Source organism: Triticum aestivum, chromosome 7B (assembly GCF_018294505.1).
Source record: "Triticum aestivum cultivar Chinese Spring chromosome 7B, IWGSC CS RefSeq v2.1, whole genome shotgun sequence".
NCBI classification, from domain to species: domain Eukaryota; kingdom Viridiplantae; phylum Streptophyta; class Magnoliopsida; order Poales; family Poaceae; genus Triticum; species Triticum aestivum.
Window position 1 is genome coordinate 144,840,269 of NC_057813.1, and position 18,705 is coordinate 144,858,973.

General features: G+C 46.5%; 2 protein-coding genes across 2 annotated transcripts; both read right to left on the minus strand.

Moving 5' to 3' along the window:
* Window positions 1-8,592: 8,592 nt before the first annotated feature.
* On the minus strand, window positions 8,593-11,542 carry LOC123156120 (probable L-type lectin-domain containing receptor kinase S.7). The gene has a single exon (XM_044574291.1). It carries the CDS (start codon window positions 10,875-10,877, stop codon window positions 8,739-8,741), a length of 2,139 nt encoding a protein of 712 aa, XP_044430226.1. The 5' UTR covers window positions 10,878-11,542; the 3' UTR covers window positions 8,593-8,738.
* A 652-nt stretch (window positions 11,543-12,194) lies between these two features.
* LOC123156121 (plasmodesmata-located protein 3) lies at window positions 12,195-16,318 on the minus strand. Its single transcript, XM_044574292.1, has 2 exons — window positions 15,913-16,318; window positions 12,195-15,813 (listed from the first exon to the last, which is right to left on the minus strand). Exon 2 carries the CDS (start codon window positions 13,610-13,612, stop codon window positions 12,386-12,388), a length of 1,227 nt encoding a protein of 408 aa, XP_044430227.1. The 5' UTR covers window positions 13,613-15,813; window positions 15,913-16,318; the 3' UTR covers window positions 12,195-12,385.
* Window positions 16,319-18,705: the final 2,387 nt, after the last annotated feature.

An 18,705-nucleotide genomic window follows, 5' to 3' on the forward strand; every position in this document is an offset into this window, starting at 1 on the left:
ACTACTCAAAAAGATATAAGTGAAGATCAATGAGTAGCTAAATAATTATGTAACTATGTGAAGACTCTTTCATTTAAGAATTTTAGATCTTGGTATTGTATTCAAACAGCAAGCAAAATAAAATAAAATGACATTTCAAGGATAGCACAACTCATGTGAAGAAGCAAAAACTTAGGGTCAACCGATACTAACCGATAGTTGTTGAAGAAGAAAGGTGGGATGCCTAACGGGGCATCCCCAAGCTTAGATGCTTGAGACTTCTTGAAATATTATCTTGATGTGCCTTGGGAATCCCCAAGCTTGAACTTTTGTGTCTCCTTAATTCCTCTCATATCATGGTTTCTCTTTTTATCAAAAGCTTCATCCACACCAAACTCAACAAGAACTCGTGAGATAGGTTAGTATAAACCAATGCAAAACCTTATCATTTTCTACTGTAACAAATCACTAAAATTATTATTCCAAATTGCATACTAAATGTCTCTGCATATTTAATACTCCTATCCTCAAATAGAATCATTAAACGAGCAAACATATGCAAACAATGCAAACATAACAGCAATCTGCCAAAACAGTACAGTCTGTAAAGAATGCAAGAGTATCAATACTTACCTAACTCCAACAATTATGAGAAAAATACTACGCTGTATAAGATTTATCAGAGATCATTATGCAAAAAATTTCAACATTATATCATGCTCTGACTTTTCTAGGGAATTTTTGCAACAACGGTAAACTTTCTGTTTTCAAACAACAACATGTATACTAGCAAAATAAGCATGGCAAAGGCTATCCTTGACATTTTTATTGAAAATAAAGATGCAAAACATTATTCTAAATAACATCAATAAAATACTAACAAAATAAAATGACGCTCCAAGCAAAACACATATCATGTGGTGAATAAAAATATAGCTCCAAGTAAAGTTACCGATGGACGAAGACGAAAGAGGGGATGCCTTCCGAGGCATCCCGAAGATTAGGCTCTTGGTTGTCCTTGAATATTACCTTGGGGTGCCTTGGTCATCCCCAATCTTAGGCTCTTGCCACTCCTTATTCCATAGTCCATCGAATCTTTACTCAAAACTTGAAAACTTCACAACACAAACCTCAACGGAAAACTTGTAAGCTCCGTTAGTATAAGAAAATAAAACAACCACTTAGGTACTGTAATGAACTCATTCTAAATTCATAATGGTGTAATATCTACTGTATTCCAACTTCTCTATGGTTAATACCCTCCGATACTACTCATAAATTCATCAAAATAAGCAAACAACACATAGAAAACACAATCTGTCAAAAACAGAACAGTCTGTAGTAATCTGTATAAAACATATACTTATGGAACTACAAAAATTATACCAAATTAGGAAGTCCTCAGAAATTCGTGTAAAAATCCAAATCAAAAAGAATCAGATCATAAGCATGTTTCTGTGAATTCACAAAACTAATTTACTGGGTGCAAAAGTTTCTGATTCTCAGCAGGATCAACACAACTATCACCGTAAGCTATCCTAAAGGTCTTACTTGGCACTTTATTGAAACAAAAGCTATAAAACATGATTACTACAGTATCATAATCATGTGAATACACAAAAAACAGTAAGGATAAGTATTGGGTTGTCTCCCAACAAGCGCTTTTCTTAATGCCTTTCTAGCTAGGCATGATGATGGCAATGATGCTCACATAAAAGATAAGAATTGAAACATAAAGGGAGCATCATTAAGCATATGACTAGCACATTTAAGTCTAACCCACTTCCTATGCATAGGGATTTTGTGAGCAAACAACTTATGGGAACAATGATCAACTAGCATGGGAAGGTAAAACAAGCATAGCTTCAAGATTTTAAGCACATAGGGAGGAAACTTGATATTATTGCAATTCCTACAAGCATATATTCCTCCCTCATAATAATTTTCAGTAGCATCATGAATGAATTCAACAATATAACCAGCACCTAAAGCATTCTTTTCATGATCTATAAGCATAGAAAATTTACTACTCTCCACATAAGCAAATTTCTTCTCATGAATAGTAGTGGGAGCAAACTCAACAAAATAATTATCATGTGAGGCATAATCCAATTGAAAACTAAAATCATGATGAAAAGTTTCATGGTTAACATTATTCCTAATAGCATACAAGTCATCACAATAATCATCATAAATAGGAGGCATGCTTTCATCATAATAAATTTGCTCATCAAAACTTGGGGGACAAAAAATATCATCTTCATCAAACATAGCATCCCCAAGCTTGCGGCTTTGCATATCATTAGCATCATGGATATTCAAGGAATTCATACTAACAACATTGCAATCATGCTCATCGTTCACATATTTCATGCCAAGCATTCTATGTAATTCTTCTTCTAGCACTTGAGCACAATTTTCCTTTTCATCATACTCACGAAAGATATTTAAAAGATGAAGCGTATGAGACAAACTCAATTCCATTTTTTGTAGTTTTCTTTTATAAACTAACCTAGTGATAAAACAAGAAACAAAAAGATTCGATTGCAAGATCTAAAGATATACCTTCAAGCACTCACCTCTGCGGTAACGGCGCCAGAAAAGAGCTTGGTGTCTACTACACAACCTTCTTCTTGTACACGTTGTTGGGCCTCCAAGTGCAGAGGTTTGTAGGACAGTAGAAAATTTCCCTCAAGTGGATGACCTAAGGTTTATCAATCTGTGGGAGGCATAGGATGAAGATGGTCTCTCTCAAGCAACCCTCCAACCAAATAACAAAGAGTCTCTTGTGTCCCCAACACACCCAATACAATGCTAAATTGCATAGGTGCACTAGTTCAACGAAGAGATGGCGATACAAGTGCAATATGGATGGTAGATATGGATATTTGTAATCTGAAATTATAAAAACAGCAAGGTAACTAATGATAAAAGTGAGCATAGACGGTATTGCAATGCTAGGAAACAAGGCATAGGGTTCATACTTTCACTAGTGCAAGTTCTCTCAACAATAATAACATAATTGGATCATATAACTATCCCTCAACATGCAACAAAGAGTCAATCCAAAGCCACTAATAGCGGAGAATAAACGAAGAGATTATGGTAGGGTACGAAACCACCTCAAAGTTATCCTTTCTGTTCTATCTATTCAAGAGTCCGTAGTAAAATAACACGAAGCTATTGTTTCCATTCAATCTATCATAGAGTTCATACTAGAATAACACCTTAAGACACAAATCAAACAAAACCCTAATGTCACCTAGATACTCCATTGTCACCTCAAGTATCCATGGGCATGATTATACGATATGCATCACACAATCTCAGATTCATCTATTCAACCAACACAAAGTACTTCAAAGAGTGCCCCAAAGTTTCTACCGGAGAGTCAAGACGAAAACATGTGCCAACCCCTATGCATAGGTTCATGGGCGGAACTCGCAAGTTGATCACCAAAACATACATCAAGTGGATCATGTGATATCCCATTGTCACCACAGATATGCATGGCAAGACATACATCAAGTGTTCTCAAATCATTACAGACTCAATCCGATAAGATAACTTCAAGAAGAAAACTCAGTTCTTCACAAGAGAGTAGAGGGGGAGAAACATCATAAGACCCAACTATTATTGCAAAGCTCGCGATACATCAAGATCGTGCCATAGAGAGAACACGAGAGAGAGAGAGAGAGAGAGAGATCAAACACATAGCTACTGGTACATACCCTCAGCCCCGAGGGTGAACTACTCCCTCCTCGTCATGGAGAGCGCCGGGATGATGAAGATGGCCACCGGTGAGGGATTCCCCCTCCGGCAGGGTGCCGGAATGGGCTCCCGAGAGGTTTTTGGTGGCCACAGAGGCTTGCGGTGGCGGAACTCCCGATCTATTGTGTTCCTCGATGGTTTTAGGGTATATGAGAATATATTGGCGAAAGAAGTCGGTCGGGGGAGCCTCGAGGGGCCCACGAGGGTGGAGGGCGCGCCCAGGGGGGTGGGCGCACCCCCTATCTCGTGGCTTCCTCGACGCTTCCCTGGCTTGCACTCCAAGTCTCCCGGATCACGTTCGTTCCAAAAATCACGCTCCCGAAGGATTCATTCCGTTTGGACTCCATTTGATATTCCTTTTCTTCGAAACACTGAAATAGGCAATAAAACAGCAACATGGGCTGGGCCTCCGGTTAATAGGTTAGTCCCAAAAGTAATATAAAAGTGTATAATAAAGCCTGTAATCATTCAAAACAGATAATAAACTAGCATGAATGCTTCATAAATTATAGATACGTTAGATACGTATCAGACACCTCTCTGGTCAATAACCAATAGCGGAACCTGGATCTTATATTGGTTCCCACATATTCTACGAAGATCTTTATCGGTCGATCCGCGATGTCAATATAGTTATTCCCTTTGTCACCGGTATGTTACTTGCCCGAGATTCGATCGTCGGTATCTTCATACCTAGTTCAATCTCATTAACGACAAGTCTCTTTACTCGTTCCGTAAGCATCATCCCGCAACCAACTCATTAGTCACATTGCTTGCAAGGATTCTTATGATGTGCATTACCAAGAGGCCCCAGAGATACCTCTTCGATACTCGGAGTGACAAATCATAATCTCGATCTATGCCAACCCAACAAACACCTTCGGAGAAACCTGTAGAGCATCTTTATAATCACCCAGTTATGTAGTGACGTTTGATATCACATAAGGCATTCCTCCGGTGTCCGTGAGTTGCATAATCTCATAGTCGGAGCAATATATATTTGACACGAAGAAAGCAGTAGCAATAAAACTGAACGATCATTATGCTAAGCTAACGGATGGGTCTTGTCCATCACATCATTCCACTAATGATGTGAGCCCTTTATCAAATGACAACTCATGTCCATGGCTAGGAAACTTAACCATCTTTGATCAACGAGCTAGTCTAGTAGAGGCGTACTAGGGGCATGTAGTTTTGTCTATGTATTCACACATGTATCAAGTTTCCGGTTAATACAATTCTAGCATGAATAATAAACGTTTATCATGAATAAGGAAATATAAAATAACAACTTTATTATTGCCTCTAGGGCATATTTCCTTCATTGCCAACATGGACAACGACCACCATACGCTCACGACATGGGCGACCAAGTATTCACAAAGATGGATGACAACCATACTCCGCAGGATGTCCACACACTGGCACTTGTTGAAACGTTCACGAGCAAGGGAAACCCGACACTACATTGGCCAGGTGGTTCATGCTATAGTAGAAAGGAAGAGTGTTCCAAGAATAAGAAGGGAAAAGAACTAAAATGGCCAAGTGGTCCATGGTGTTGGAGAAGAAAATAGTGTTCCAGAAAATAAAGCAAAAAAGAAAGAAATAGTATTCTAGGAAATAAGTAGGAATGAAAACTAAGACTAGCGAACAAGGAGGACGAAGATGAGGCGTCGCTGATGAATGCACTAATGTTGACATCGTGCTAGTTGGCGCCAATGAAACGGGTGCGAAGAGGCTAGGAGTGAAATATGTTGGGGAGGACGAAGAAAAGAAGAACGACAAGTATCCCTTCTAGCAATGAATGGTGCGTGGGCTGAAGGTGGATCTTATTGGTGACTAGGAATATGTTCAGGTTGCCACTCGCCTCCCACGTCAGTGTGCATGTGTGTGTTTTTTGTTTTCATTGGTTTCAGAATTCAAGGGATGTATGATGTCATTTCATCATGTCAATATTTCATCATGACATTGACATGTTGAGTTGAAGGTGTTGCAAACTCTAAATAGATGCAAGATATGAGAAATGGGAGAAATATATTGGCATGGAACAATTAGAAACCCTATAAAAGATGACATTTTACTATCTGCGTTTGTAAAGTTTTATGGACCTTTGAAAATGATCTCTATAGTTATTTGTTGTTTTGTGGCAATAGTATGTTTAGTTTAGCCTACTCTATTATATTGTAAATATAAAAAGGTTCATCCCTGTCGCACCACACGACAAAGGTGAGGTGGGCGTCATCTGGTTTTAAAAGGGAGAGGCTCCAATGAGAAATGTCCTGCTACAGCGGGAAATTGAGCTGGAAGGGCAGGGCCGGACAGGAAAAGAGAAGGTTGCATCATGGTGTGGGGTTTTTGTATTGGGCCCACGTGTTGGAGATAACATGGCGGATAGTTCGGACAACAATATTTCTCCCCACATATGTCTCGATTTGTGGGAGACTAGATGATGCAGGGTGGAACCCTAATTGAGGATATTTTCACACTTGAAGGGGAGGGGGGAGGGAGGAAGAATCAACAAGAACAACAAGAGGAATCACTCAAACAGAATCCAAGTCACACATCCACTAGAATAGCATACATAAGATCCACAAGCATACAAGAACAATCAAGAGAAAATAGCACAAGGATAAAGTTCTTCCCACTCCAAAGGAGGAGAGATCTTGAAGATCTAGAGAGATCCTTCTCCCTTAGGAGGTCTTGATGATCCTATGATTGGGATCATTCTCCCTTGAGAGGTCTTGTTTCCCCAAAAAAGAGGTACAAGGAGCAAAGCTCTCTCTAATGTCTCAATATACTTTGCTAATCCTAAAACGGAGGTAGTAGACGGGTATATATAGTCTAAGAGGGGAAGGGGTTACGTGGGCCTCGGCTCGGGTCGTGCATGCAAGTAGTGGCTTGATGACCTCAGCATCGTCCGGATGATCCGGGTGGTCACTCGGATGATCCGGCTGGGTCGCAGCAGCCGAGGCTGGCCCGAATGTCTGAGACCTGGTCTGAATGACCCGAGCGAGGTCCCAGATGATCCGACTTTGTTTGGGAGCGTGCCGTAGTCTTCAGGCACGTTACCCAGACGGTTCGGGAGGAGGGCCGACTCGTGTGGGCTTGATCCGGATCATCCGGGCAAGCTCTGTCTTGCTCCGTTTGTTCTCCGTCTTCGCCCTTCATCGGTCGGCCTTATTCCCTAGCTTCTCCATGGTTGGTTCCTTGGTACCTGAGTATGCAAAGTGTCTCCGTTTGAGGCAGCAGCCATGTCTCATGTGATTCAAAAGGAAGTTGAGCGAGGAGAGATGTCACCTTGGTCTTGATAGCCCTTGCACGTGCTCGAGTCATTGATCCACTTGGCACTTGGGGAGACGAAGGCATGTCCATGGGGATGACCGTGGGATGCTCCGTATCACCAGACTGTCTAGATGTTTGAATTTTGGGGAGCCTACTGGGCGCCCGTTTGCTGGCCAAACAAGCCGGAACGTATGAGTGAGAAATGAACTTCAACTTTGGAGACGACCTTAATTATTTGTTTGATTCATTTATACATGCATTATAGTCCGTAGCAACCCATGGACATTCTACTAGTAAGACAAAGAAACAATAAAATCCATTCCAAGAAGAAAGAACGAAAGGCACTCGTATTACCGTGAAATAAGAAATAAAATAGAGAAATAATTAAATAAAATGACCATCTTTATTGCCGCTTGGCGCTCGTTGAGCCTTGTTGCAATATTTTTGATACATTTTTTCCTTTTAAACAAGACCCATGTTGCGCTCGGCCCTCTGCAAGGAGCCATGTTGCAATCTTCGTTAAACCTTTTTTTTTGCTTTTGAAACAAGATTCATTTTGCATAAGCGCACTGCGGTCAACCATTGCAACATCACACATGTTTTAAATACATAGCTCCCCTTCCCTCATTGCAAACCATTACGGCAACGCAAATGTTTTAGAAACATAGCCCCAGTTGCAAACCAATGCAACAACATGCATGTTTCAGAAACATAACCCCTGTTGCAGAAGCACGACCACCGCTTTGCAAAGTTGATGGGCAATTGCAACAGCTGGCCCTTCTTGCAACAACACTAAGGCAGGGTTGAGGATGGGAAGAGAAATAGAGAAGAAGGCGATGCTCTTGCTTTGCAGGGGACGAATCTAGAAAGAGGAGATGACGAAGAATTGAGAGACAAAGAAGAAAGGGAGGATAATATGGGTTGAGGAAGACAGGGGATAAGGCTGGATGAGAGAGAGAGAGAGAGAGAGAGAGAGAGAGAGAGAGAGAGAGAGAGAGAGAGAGAGAGAGAGACGTCCACACAGGCCCACAGGACACGCGTCGCGGGGAGGACGCGACCAGAGCGTAGCATTTTCGATAAAAATAGGGGCGGTCTGGTTAAAGTCATGATCCGTTTGAAACACGGGAATTCAAAAACTAGAAATTGGAAAGTAAAGTAGAAAATTAAGATGCGACATATCCTAGATTCCTACGAAACGAAAATCATAAAAAAAATGCCAAATTGGGGCCTGGATGTCACGCAAAAAATGCAGAAATTACAGACACGAAGGGAAGAAAACATGAGACTTCATGTATGGTTTTCTGCAAAATTTCTGTGAAATAACCTTTCCCATAAAACTTTCAAAGAAATGTAAGATAGCAATTCATTTTTTTATCTTACTCTTAAGGAAGAAATTCCTATAGAAATTCTAAAGAAAAATTCCTATAGAAATCATATCCTCCAAAATTCCTATGTTTTTTCTTAATTTCAAACAGGACCAACGAGCTGATTTCAATCGATGGGGGCACTGCGGTAGCAATTTTGTTGGCAATATGGATCTACTGAAAATGGTAATATGGCTTTCAAACAAGAGAAGAACAATCGGCTTATTAGCATTCCAACAATCATACACCATTGGGGATTATTACCTATATTCCCCTTATGAGAAAGCACATCACAACAAAACGTGTACGAGAATCACACAACAGCACATTGTTTTCCTTTGATCACCTTTCTATGTCGGCTCCCTCCGATCTCGGGGACGCCGGGTTGGTGGTGGTGGCCGCCGGGTAGCCTCCTCTGACGTCGTCGCCGCAGGAGAAGGCCATCTCCTGCAGCTTGATCGACGCGCTGGAGCTGAACACGAGGAGCGGCTTCTTCCGCGGCACCGGCACCGGGTCGGCCTCGCTGTTCAGTATCTGCACCACCCGCCGCATCGCCGGCCGCTCCTCGCAGTTCGGGTTGGCGCAGCTCAGCCCGACGAGCAGCAGCCGCAGCATCCCCTCCCGGTCGAACTCGCCGTTCAGCCGCGCGTCGGCGGCCTCGATGAGCCGGTCCTCGCCGTGCAGCCGCCACACCCAGTCCACCAGGTTTACGTTGTTCTTGCTCCCGGCCCCGTCCTTGTCGGCCTCCTCCCTATCGATCGGCCGCCTCCCGCAGCACACCTCCAGCACCACCACGCCGTAGCTGAACACGTCGGTCTGGTCCGTGGCCTTGCCGGACTGCAGGTACTCCGGCGCGAGGTACCCCATGGTGCCCGCGGTGAGCGTGGATACCGGGCTCTTGTTGTGGTCCATGAGCCGGGCGAGCCCGAAGTCGCCCAGCCGGGGGCTCAGGTTGCCATCGAGCAGGATGTTGCCCGTCTTGATGTCCCTGTGGATCACGCGCTGCTCGCATTCCTGGTGGAGGTAGGACAGCACGGACGCGATGCCGGCGGCCACGTTGTGGCGCTCCGGCCAGGAGAGCGTGCAGGGGTCGCCGTACAGCGCCTTGTCCAGACTGCCGTTGGGCATGTACTCGTACACGAGCAGCAACTCGCCCTTCTCGTCGCACCAGCCCTCGAGCTGGACCAGGTTCTTATGCCGGAGGCAGGCGATGACGGAGAGCTCGGCGACGAACTCGCTCCGGCTCTGGTGCGCCTGCGTCGACCGCTTCACGGCGTACGTGGTGGCCGCGCCCGGCATGGCCGCCTTGTACACCGTGCCGAACGCGCCTCTGCCGATGACTCTGCTCGCGTGGAATCCTCTGGTCGCCATGCTCAGCTCCTTGTGGCTGAACTTCCTTGGCCCCTTGAGCAGCCCCGGCAGGAAGACGGCGTCCTTCTTGGAGCTGAGCTCCGCCAGCTTCTTGACGGACACACAGGCGAAGAACATGAACGCGACGGCGAGCGCGACGGGGCCGAGGATGGTGATGGCGCGCCCAAACCTTTTCTTGCTGGTCGCCCCGCCGCTCGCGGCCACGCCGGGCACCGCCGGCTCCGAGACATTGCTCGTGGTGTTGGTAAAGGAGGAGGCGTTGGTCGCCGGCGGCAATCCGAAGGTCTGAAAGGTCCATTCCTTGATGGTGTGTTGCTGTGTGCTCCCCTCCGTGGAGGCAGAGAAGCCGACGTACATGGCCTCCTTGAGGTACGGCGAGAGGTCGACGACCGCGGAGAAGACGGGCCTCTTCGGCTTGACACCGGAGTAGCTCAGCGATACCTCGAGGAGGTGTTCGACCCCGCGGTAATCGATCCACGCGGTGGTGAGGTTGCCGCTCTTGAGGACGATCCCGGAGTCTGCGAGGTCGACCGCGCTGACGGAGGCCGGCGAGCCGAGGTCCAGCCCGACGTGGTTGTCGCTGGGGTCGCCGAGCTCGGCGTTGACCATGGTGTCGAACTCCACGGCGACGATGGCGGGGTCTTCGGCGTCGTCGTCATTCGGAACGGCAGCAGCAGCGACCGAGGAGTTGAAGAGGCCGAGGTAGCCGCCGGTAGCGCCGAGCGTGGCGCGGTCGGAGGAGATGAAGAAGGCGATGCCGTCGCCGCCGGTGGAGCCGGCGTTCTGGTTGGCGATGACGAAGGAGAACCTGGCGGCGAAGGAGGCGGTGGCGTTGGCGCTGCCCCGGAGTGCGACGGGGCGGCTGCAGAGCACGGTGCCGGCGCTGGAGGACGGCACGCCGGTGTCGCGCGTCAGCCCCACGGAGCCGTTCCGCAGGAAGGCGTCCCCCAGCAGCGTGAGGTCGGAGAAGGAGAGCGTGGCCGAGTCGATACTGACGGTGTTGTTCTTCCCCGCCGACGGCGACGCGGAGGAGGCGGGCGGCACGAGGGACGCCGCTAGCAGCAGCAGGAGGAGCGGCACGAAGCGGAGGAGGAGGAGGTCGGCGGCCATCGGTGGTGGTGGTGATGGCGAGGGATTCGGGTCATGGGATTTTGTGGAGCGCGCAGTTCTTGTGGGAGTATTATTGAAGCGTTTAGCTTGGGGATTCCGACAGGACAGTAGGAGCAGAGCAGGTGTTCGGCAAGAGATGGCTTTGTGGGTGGATCGTGGTGTGTTTTTTATGGGTAACGGTCGGATTGGCGCGTTTGAACGTAACGGTCGGGGAGGGAGCAAAGAGATCTTCTATCTATTTCTTTAACGGAGGAGAGGAATGTGTGGGTGACTAGCATGGGTTCAGGACTTCAGGGGCCCATAGGGGCATCAGTGCATCACGACGATAGCCTGGAGCTGCACTTTTTCCTCGATGATGGCTAGCTGGCCGCAAACCTCTTTTTACCGTTCCCGGGATCTACCGGAGCTTCTCTGACCAATAAAATCTTGCCACCTCAAAAATTGTCATAAGATGTATCTTGTATTGCACACATTACTTTTAAACCGTTGTATTCCACCGAGGTAATAGCACCGAGAGTCCCACAACTTGTCCTGGATGTGATGATTTGGTCCCAATCTTGCAAAAGGCAACTATTAAGTCATACAACTTGCAGCCAATGTGTAAATTTGGTCCCAGCCAATCAGAGCACTACAAGTGGAGCCTAGTCAGCACAGCCGGTCAGCACAGCGCATTTTGCATTTACCCCCCTGGACTTAGCACTAATCAACCCGCACTACAAGTGGAGGAAGAGCTGGATCCAGCTCGCCGCCATGGTGTCTTGGAGGAAGAGCGGAGCTCTGCTTCCGGCGCACCACCGAGCCCGACGACACAGACCCCCAGAGCGCGGCCAGATGGGTATAGTGTATAGTGTTGGGTATACCATTCACACAAAAAAAATGCCTGATAGGTATGCACCATCATAACTAAGGTCCACCAAATATGTGGCATGGGTATAGTGTTGGCAAATTATTCCAACCAATCTGAGATAACGTAGATCTTTAAAGCAGACATGATGCTTCAACGTTTGTACAGTTTTTGTGGGTCAAGTTTGCTTACCAACACCAGAATAAAAAATAATGCTCACTAACTGATGCAATCATGCAAAGAATCATCATGTTCAAATTTTAGCGGTCTATCTTGAACAAACCTAACTTAAGTTATTACCATACCTACATAGGATGAGTTGATGCTAAGCAGGTCAATGCCATACAACATCCCAGTGTGATCACCGGGAGAAGCTAGAGGCTGGACATCCATTTCTGAATTTAGCAACCGCTTTCCACCCGGTAAAGCCACAGAATCCTCTACCGCATAAAGCTAATGCACACAGGACTACTAGCTCAATATAACCTCAAGGGAAAGGCCATTAGTTACATCCTTGTAGCAGCACAAGAGATCTGTGCAGCCCAAACTAAGTTCTGAGCTAGCATTTCAGCCTCCATGCAGGTCCCAGCAACACATTTTCACTCGGTGGGCAGGATCACACAACTGAATATAGCCAAAAAAGCACCACATCCTACACTTGAAGCTATTCATAGTAACAGTACTGGTTCAGCATTTTGATCGAACACCTGGTGGGCACCATGCATGCGCGACCAAACCAAGCCAAGGAGCGTGTCTCACCAGTAGAGGAGCTTGCCGTCGGGCGCGATGATGTGCACGGCCTGGCCCAGCGACTGCAGTATCCAGTGGCAGTGCCTGTCGGAGAGCCTGGCGCGGTTGTCGCGAAGCGGCCGCGGCGACGGGTCCGGGAGCGCGGCGACGGCGCGCCGCGACGAGAACGCGGGGCGGGGGCGGCGGCGGGGCCCCGGTGCGAGCCTGCCAATCTCCCGCACGAGCTCGGCCCACAACTTCCTCCACTTCCCGCACTACAGATGTTTGGAGGAAGAAGGAACGGTAGTATACCTCCGAGGCCGCCGCCGCCGCCGTGGGGCACGCCGTGGGGGTAGTAGCTGTAGGTAATGTAGCACTTGTCGAGGTAGACCTGGCCGGAGGGGGCGCCGCCGCACTCGACGGCGACGCGCTGCACGGCCTGGGTGACGCAGTTGCTGCAGTTGACGTTGGAGAGGTCGCCCTCGCACTGCGCCAGCGCGTACACCTGCTGGAAGCTGGTGACGAAGAACCCCCCCGCGCTGGAGCCCGCTCCGCCCTCGAGCTGGCTGAAGGCGGTGCCGCGGCGGGTCTCGAAGTCCGGGGCGTCGGCGGCGCCCCCGCCAGAGCCGCAGGTCTTGAAGAGCATCTGAACGCCGGGGACCTGGGGGAAGCTGGAGATCTCGTAGAGCGCGAGGCAGCCGTTGAGCTGGACGCGGGCCGCGACGGCGCCGCCGCAGAGGTAGCGCCAGGAGGACATGGCGCGCGCGACGCAGGAGGAGCAGTCCGGGCCGGAGAGGTCGCCGCGGCACTGGAAGAGGCCGAAGACGGAGGCGGAGGCCGAGGAGGCCGACGCCGAGGAGGTCTTGTAGAACTTGGCGGAGGCCGACTGCGCGGCGAGCGCGGAGGAGAGCGCCGCGACGGTGGGCGGCGGCGCGCCCCCCGCGAAGGTCTGGTTGGCGCAGCCCTTGTAGACGACCGCGTAGAGGTCGGCGCACGACGCCGTCGACAGGAGCAGGAGGAGCACGGCGGCGAGGAGGAGGAGGAGGAGGCGGAGGCGGCAGGGAAATCCGCCGGCGCCCATCTGGCCGCGCTCTGGGGGTCTGTGTCGTCGGGCTCGGTGGTGCGCCGGAAGCAGAGCTCCGCTCTTCCTCCAAGACACCATGGCGGCGAGCTGGATCCAGCTCCTTCCTCCACTTGTAGTGCGAGTTGATTAGTGCTAAGTCCAGGGGGGTAAATGCAAAATGCGCTGTGCTGACCGGCTGTGCTGACTAGGCTCCACTTGTAGTGCTCTGATTGGCTGGGACCAAATTTGCACATTGGCTGCAAGTTGTGTGACTCAATAGTTGCCTTTTGCAAGATTGGGACCAAATCATCACATCCAGTACAAGTTGTGGGACTCCTGGTGCTATTACCTCTATTCCACCAGCTGGTCTCAGTGGTGGACCTAGCCCATTGGGTCAGGGTGGGCCAACAGTGCAATTGTATATATAATTTTTTTTAAGCTTTTTCCCTATGGTATAAAGCCCATTATCCAATCTCAGGGTGGGCCATGGCCCATCCTGTCCACCCTCTACATCTGCCACTGGCTGGTCCCCGCCCACGTGATTTGACCAGCTGGGCCTACCCACGTGATTTCAGCCACTATAGCCGGTCTCACTTCACAATTCACACACGTACAAAAATATCAGCTTATTTTTCAAAGGATCAACCTCTTTCACTTTAAATGTCAGTTTCGTATTTTTTTTCCAAAACAACTTAGCTACACATAGCTATTTCAATTCATACCTAATTGAAATATCATTTCAAATATTTCAAAAAATATTGCAATCCTCTTAAGAAGCATATAACACTTGCATAGGCTAAAATAGTCTAGTTACACTACATTGTAATATAAATTTCACATATCTATGTGTAGCTGAGCCATGTAAGTGATGTATATTTTTGTATTTCAGTAAAGTAATTACATATATTTTCAGGGAAGTAATTTCATACATTTCAATACATATATGACTGAAATAACAAATTACATATACGACAATAGCAGTTTCATATTTTTCAGAGATCTAATATCATATATTTTCACAGAAATTACTTTTACAACTTGTAACAACACATTGGAATATATTTCAGGGAAGTAATTTCATATTTCCCAATACACATCTCACTTAAATAACAAATGCTAGATAAGAGAAACAACAGTTTCATATATTTCATAGAAGTAATTTCATATTTTTTCGCAGAAATTATTTTCACAACTTGCAACACCGCATTGAAATATATTCCAGGGAAGTAATTTCTCAATACATATATCACTAAAATAACAAATGACAGATAAGAGAAATAGTTGTTTCATATTTTTCAGAGATCTAATTCCATATATTTTCATAGAAAATAGTTTTGCAACTTACAACAACACATTGAAATCCCAGTTTCAAATTTTTCACAAAGGACAAACCTCTCTCACTTTCTGAAATAACAAGTTACAGATATGACAAATAGCAGTTTCATATATTTCAATGTGGTAATTTCATATATTTTCACAGAAATTAGGTTCACAACTTGCAACACCACATTGAAATATATTTCAGGAAAGTAATTTCATATATTTCAGTACATTTCTCACCGAAACAACATGTTACAAATATATGAAATAGCAGTTTCATATATTTCAGAGAAGTAATTTCATATATTTGGACAAAAAATAGTTTCACAACTTGCAACACCACATTGAAATACATTTCAAGGAAGTAATTTCTCACTGAAATAACAAGTTACAAATATGAGAAATATCAGTTTTATGTATTTCAGAGAAGTAATTTCATATATTTTAGAGAAATTAGTTTCACAACTTGCAACAATACATTGAAATATTAGTTTCACATTTTTTGCGCAGCTCAACTACACACAACTATTTCAATTCATATCCCACTCAAAATCATTCCAACCATTTTCAGAAATATGTAACACTTCCACAGACTGAAATTGTCTGTTTCACCATATTGAAATATAAATTCACATATATTCCACAAATCATTTCACATAAATTTGTTTCACAACTTGCAACACCACATTCAAATATATTACAGGGAAGTAATTACATATTTTCAGAGAAGTAATTTCATAGATCTCAGTCTCTTTCAAAAAACTATACTCCATGCTCTCTGTCACAAACAAAGAATGTTCAAATCAAGTTGCAAATATATGAAAATGAAGTAGCAGGGGAGGCCGACGATCTGGTAAAGAAACAAAGAATGTTCAACAAATATCTGAAACTGAAGTAGCAGGGGAGGCTGATGATCTAGTAAAGAAACAAAGAATGTTCAACAAATATCTGAAACTGAAGTAGCAGGGAAGGCCGACGATCTGGTAAAGAAACAAAGAATGTTCAAATCATGCTAATTAAATCCGAAATCATGAAGTGCATATGGAGAGAGGTTAGGATAGATGGGATTGTGGACTCACAAAATTCGGCGGCGGTCAGGCTTGGAGTCGCCGGATCTGGCGATGACCCGTCCTGGTGCCCGTGCTCACGAGCTGATCACGTCGGGGACGAGATGGACGAGGAGGCCGCCGAGAGGCGTCGTGGATGCCGGATCCAGCGCCAGCCGGTGAAGCCACTACCTTGTTGCCGTCATCGGACCCATCGATGGCCGGGACAGACACACCTCACCGCAAAACTACCTCGCTGAAGTTGACGATCGCCAGAGTTGGGCGGAGGCTGGTGGGGAAGCAAATCCGGTGGCCGGAGTTGACGGTCGCCAGAGTTGGACGGAGGCCGGCCGGTCAAGCTTCTGTTGCTCTGGGGAGAGAGAGAGAGGTTGTACGATCTAATCTGGAGATAATGCGAGAGAGAGACGGGGCTGGTTGGGAGATATTTATTGTTGGGCCCATCGTCCTTGTATTCATCTCGTATACGTTTTGTATCACCGAAGAAACAGAAACTAAATTCTGGGTGGGTCCAGCACAACACAAATCTAAAAGCAATAGTTTATGATAGATCCAACACCGGTATATCCCGCCTCCGGTAAAAAAACATAGTCGGCTGGCTGGCTGCAAGTGTTGGGAAGGGTGCAGTTGGTTGTGGTGGGTATAGGTCTAACAACAGTGTATAGGGGCACGAATTAGAGGATTTACGAGTTCAAACCCTTCACGGGGAGGTAATTGAAGGAAATATGCCCTAGAGGCAATAACAAAGTTATTATTTATTTCCTTATTTCATGATAAATGTTTATTATTCATGCTAGAATTGTATTAACCGAAAACTTAGTACATGTGTGAATACATAGACAAACATAATGTCACTAGTATGCCTCTACTTGACTAGCTCGTTGAATCAAAGATGGTTAAGTTTCCTAGCCATAGACATGAGTTGTCATTTGATTAACGGGATCACATCATTAGAGAATAATGTGATTGACTTGACCCATTCCGTTAGCTTAGCACTCGATCGTTTAGTATGTTGCTATTGCTTTCTTCATGACTTATACATGTTCCTATGACTGAGATTATGCAACTCCCGTTTACCGGAGGAACACTTTGTGTGCTATCAAACGTTATAACATAACTGGGTGATTATAAAGGTGCTCTACAAGTGTCTCCGAAGGTACTTGTTGAGTTGTCGTATTTCGAGATTAGGATTTGTCACTCCGATTGTCGGAGAGGTATCTCTGGGCCCTCTCGGTAATGCACATCACTATAAGCCTTTTAAGCAATGTGACTAATGAGTTAGTTGCGGGATGATGCATTACATAACGAGTAAAGAGACTTGCCGGTAACGAGATTGAACTAGGTATTGAGATACCGATGATCGAATCTCGGGCAAGTAACATACCGCTGACAAAGGGAACAACGTATGTTGTTATGCGGTTTGACCAATGAAGATCTTCGTAGAATATGTAGGAGCCAATATGAGCATCCAGGTTCCGCTGTTGGTTATTGACCGGAGACGTGTCTCGATCATGTCTACATAGTTCTCGAACCCATAGGGTCCGCATGCTTAAAGTTCGGTGATGATTTACATTATGAGTTATGTGTTTTGATGTACCGAAGGTAGTTCGGAGTCCTGGATGAGATCGGGGACATGACGAGGAGTCTCGAAATGGTCAAGACGTAAAGATCGATATATTGGACGACTATATTCGGACATCGGAAAGGTTCTGAGTGATTCGGGTATTTATCGGAGTACCGGAGAGTTACGGGAATTCGCCGGGGAGTATATGGGCCTTATTGTGCTTTAGGGGAAAGAGAGAGGGGAGGCTGCGCGCCCCCCAAGGCCTAGTCCGAATTGGACTAGGGGAGGGGCTGCGCCCCCTCCTTCCTACTCTTCTCTTTTCCCTTTCCTTGACTCCTACTCCTACTACATGGAAGGGGGGGAATCCTACTCCTGGTGGGAGTAGGACTCCCCAGGGCGTGCCATAGAGAGGGTCGGCCCCTCCCCTCCTCTCCTCCTTTATATACTAAGGCAAGGGGCACCTCATAGACATACAAGTTGATCTGTTGATCTCTCCCAGCCATGTGCGGTGCCCCCCTCCACCATATTCCACCTCGATAATATCGTAGCGGTGCTTAGGCGAAGCCCTGCATCTGTAGCATCATCAACACCGTCATCACATCGTCGTGCTGACGGATCTCTCCTGCAAAGCTCTGCTGGATCGGATTTCATGGGACGTCATCTAGCTGAACGTGTGCTGAACTCGGAGGTGCCGTACATTCGGTACTTGGATCGGTCGGATCGTGAAGACGTACGACTACATCAACCGCGTTGTGTTAACGCTTCCTCTTTTGGTCTACGAGGGTACGTGGACATCACTCTCCCCTCTTGTTGCTATGCATCACCATGATCTTGCGTGTGCGTAGGAATTTTTTTGAAATTACTACGTTCCCCAACAGTGGCATCCGAGCCAGGTTTACGCGTAGATGTTATATGCACGAGTAGAACACAAGTGAGTTGTGGGCGATACAAGTCATACTGCTTACTAGCATGTCATACTTTGGTTCGGCGGTATTGTTGGATGAAGCGGCCCGGACCGACATTACGTGTACGCTTACGCGAGACTGGTTCTACCGATGTGCTTTGCACATAGGTGGCTGGCGGGTGTCAGTTTCTCCAACTTTAGTTGAACCGAGTGTGGCTACGCCCTGTCCTTGAGAAGGTTAAAACAACACTAACTTGACAAAATATCATTGTGGTTTTGATGCGTAGGTAAGAACGGTTCTTGCTTAGCCCGTAGCAGCCATGTAAAACTTGCAACAACA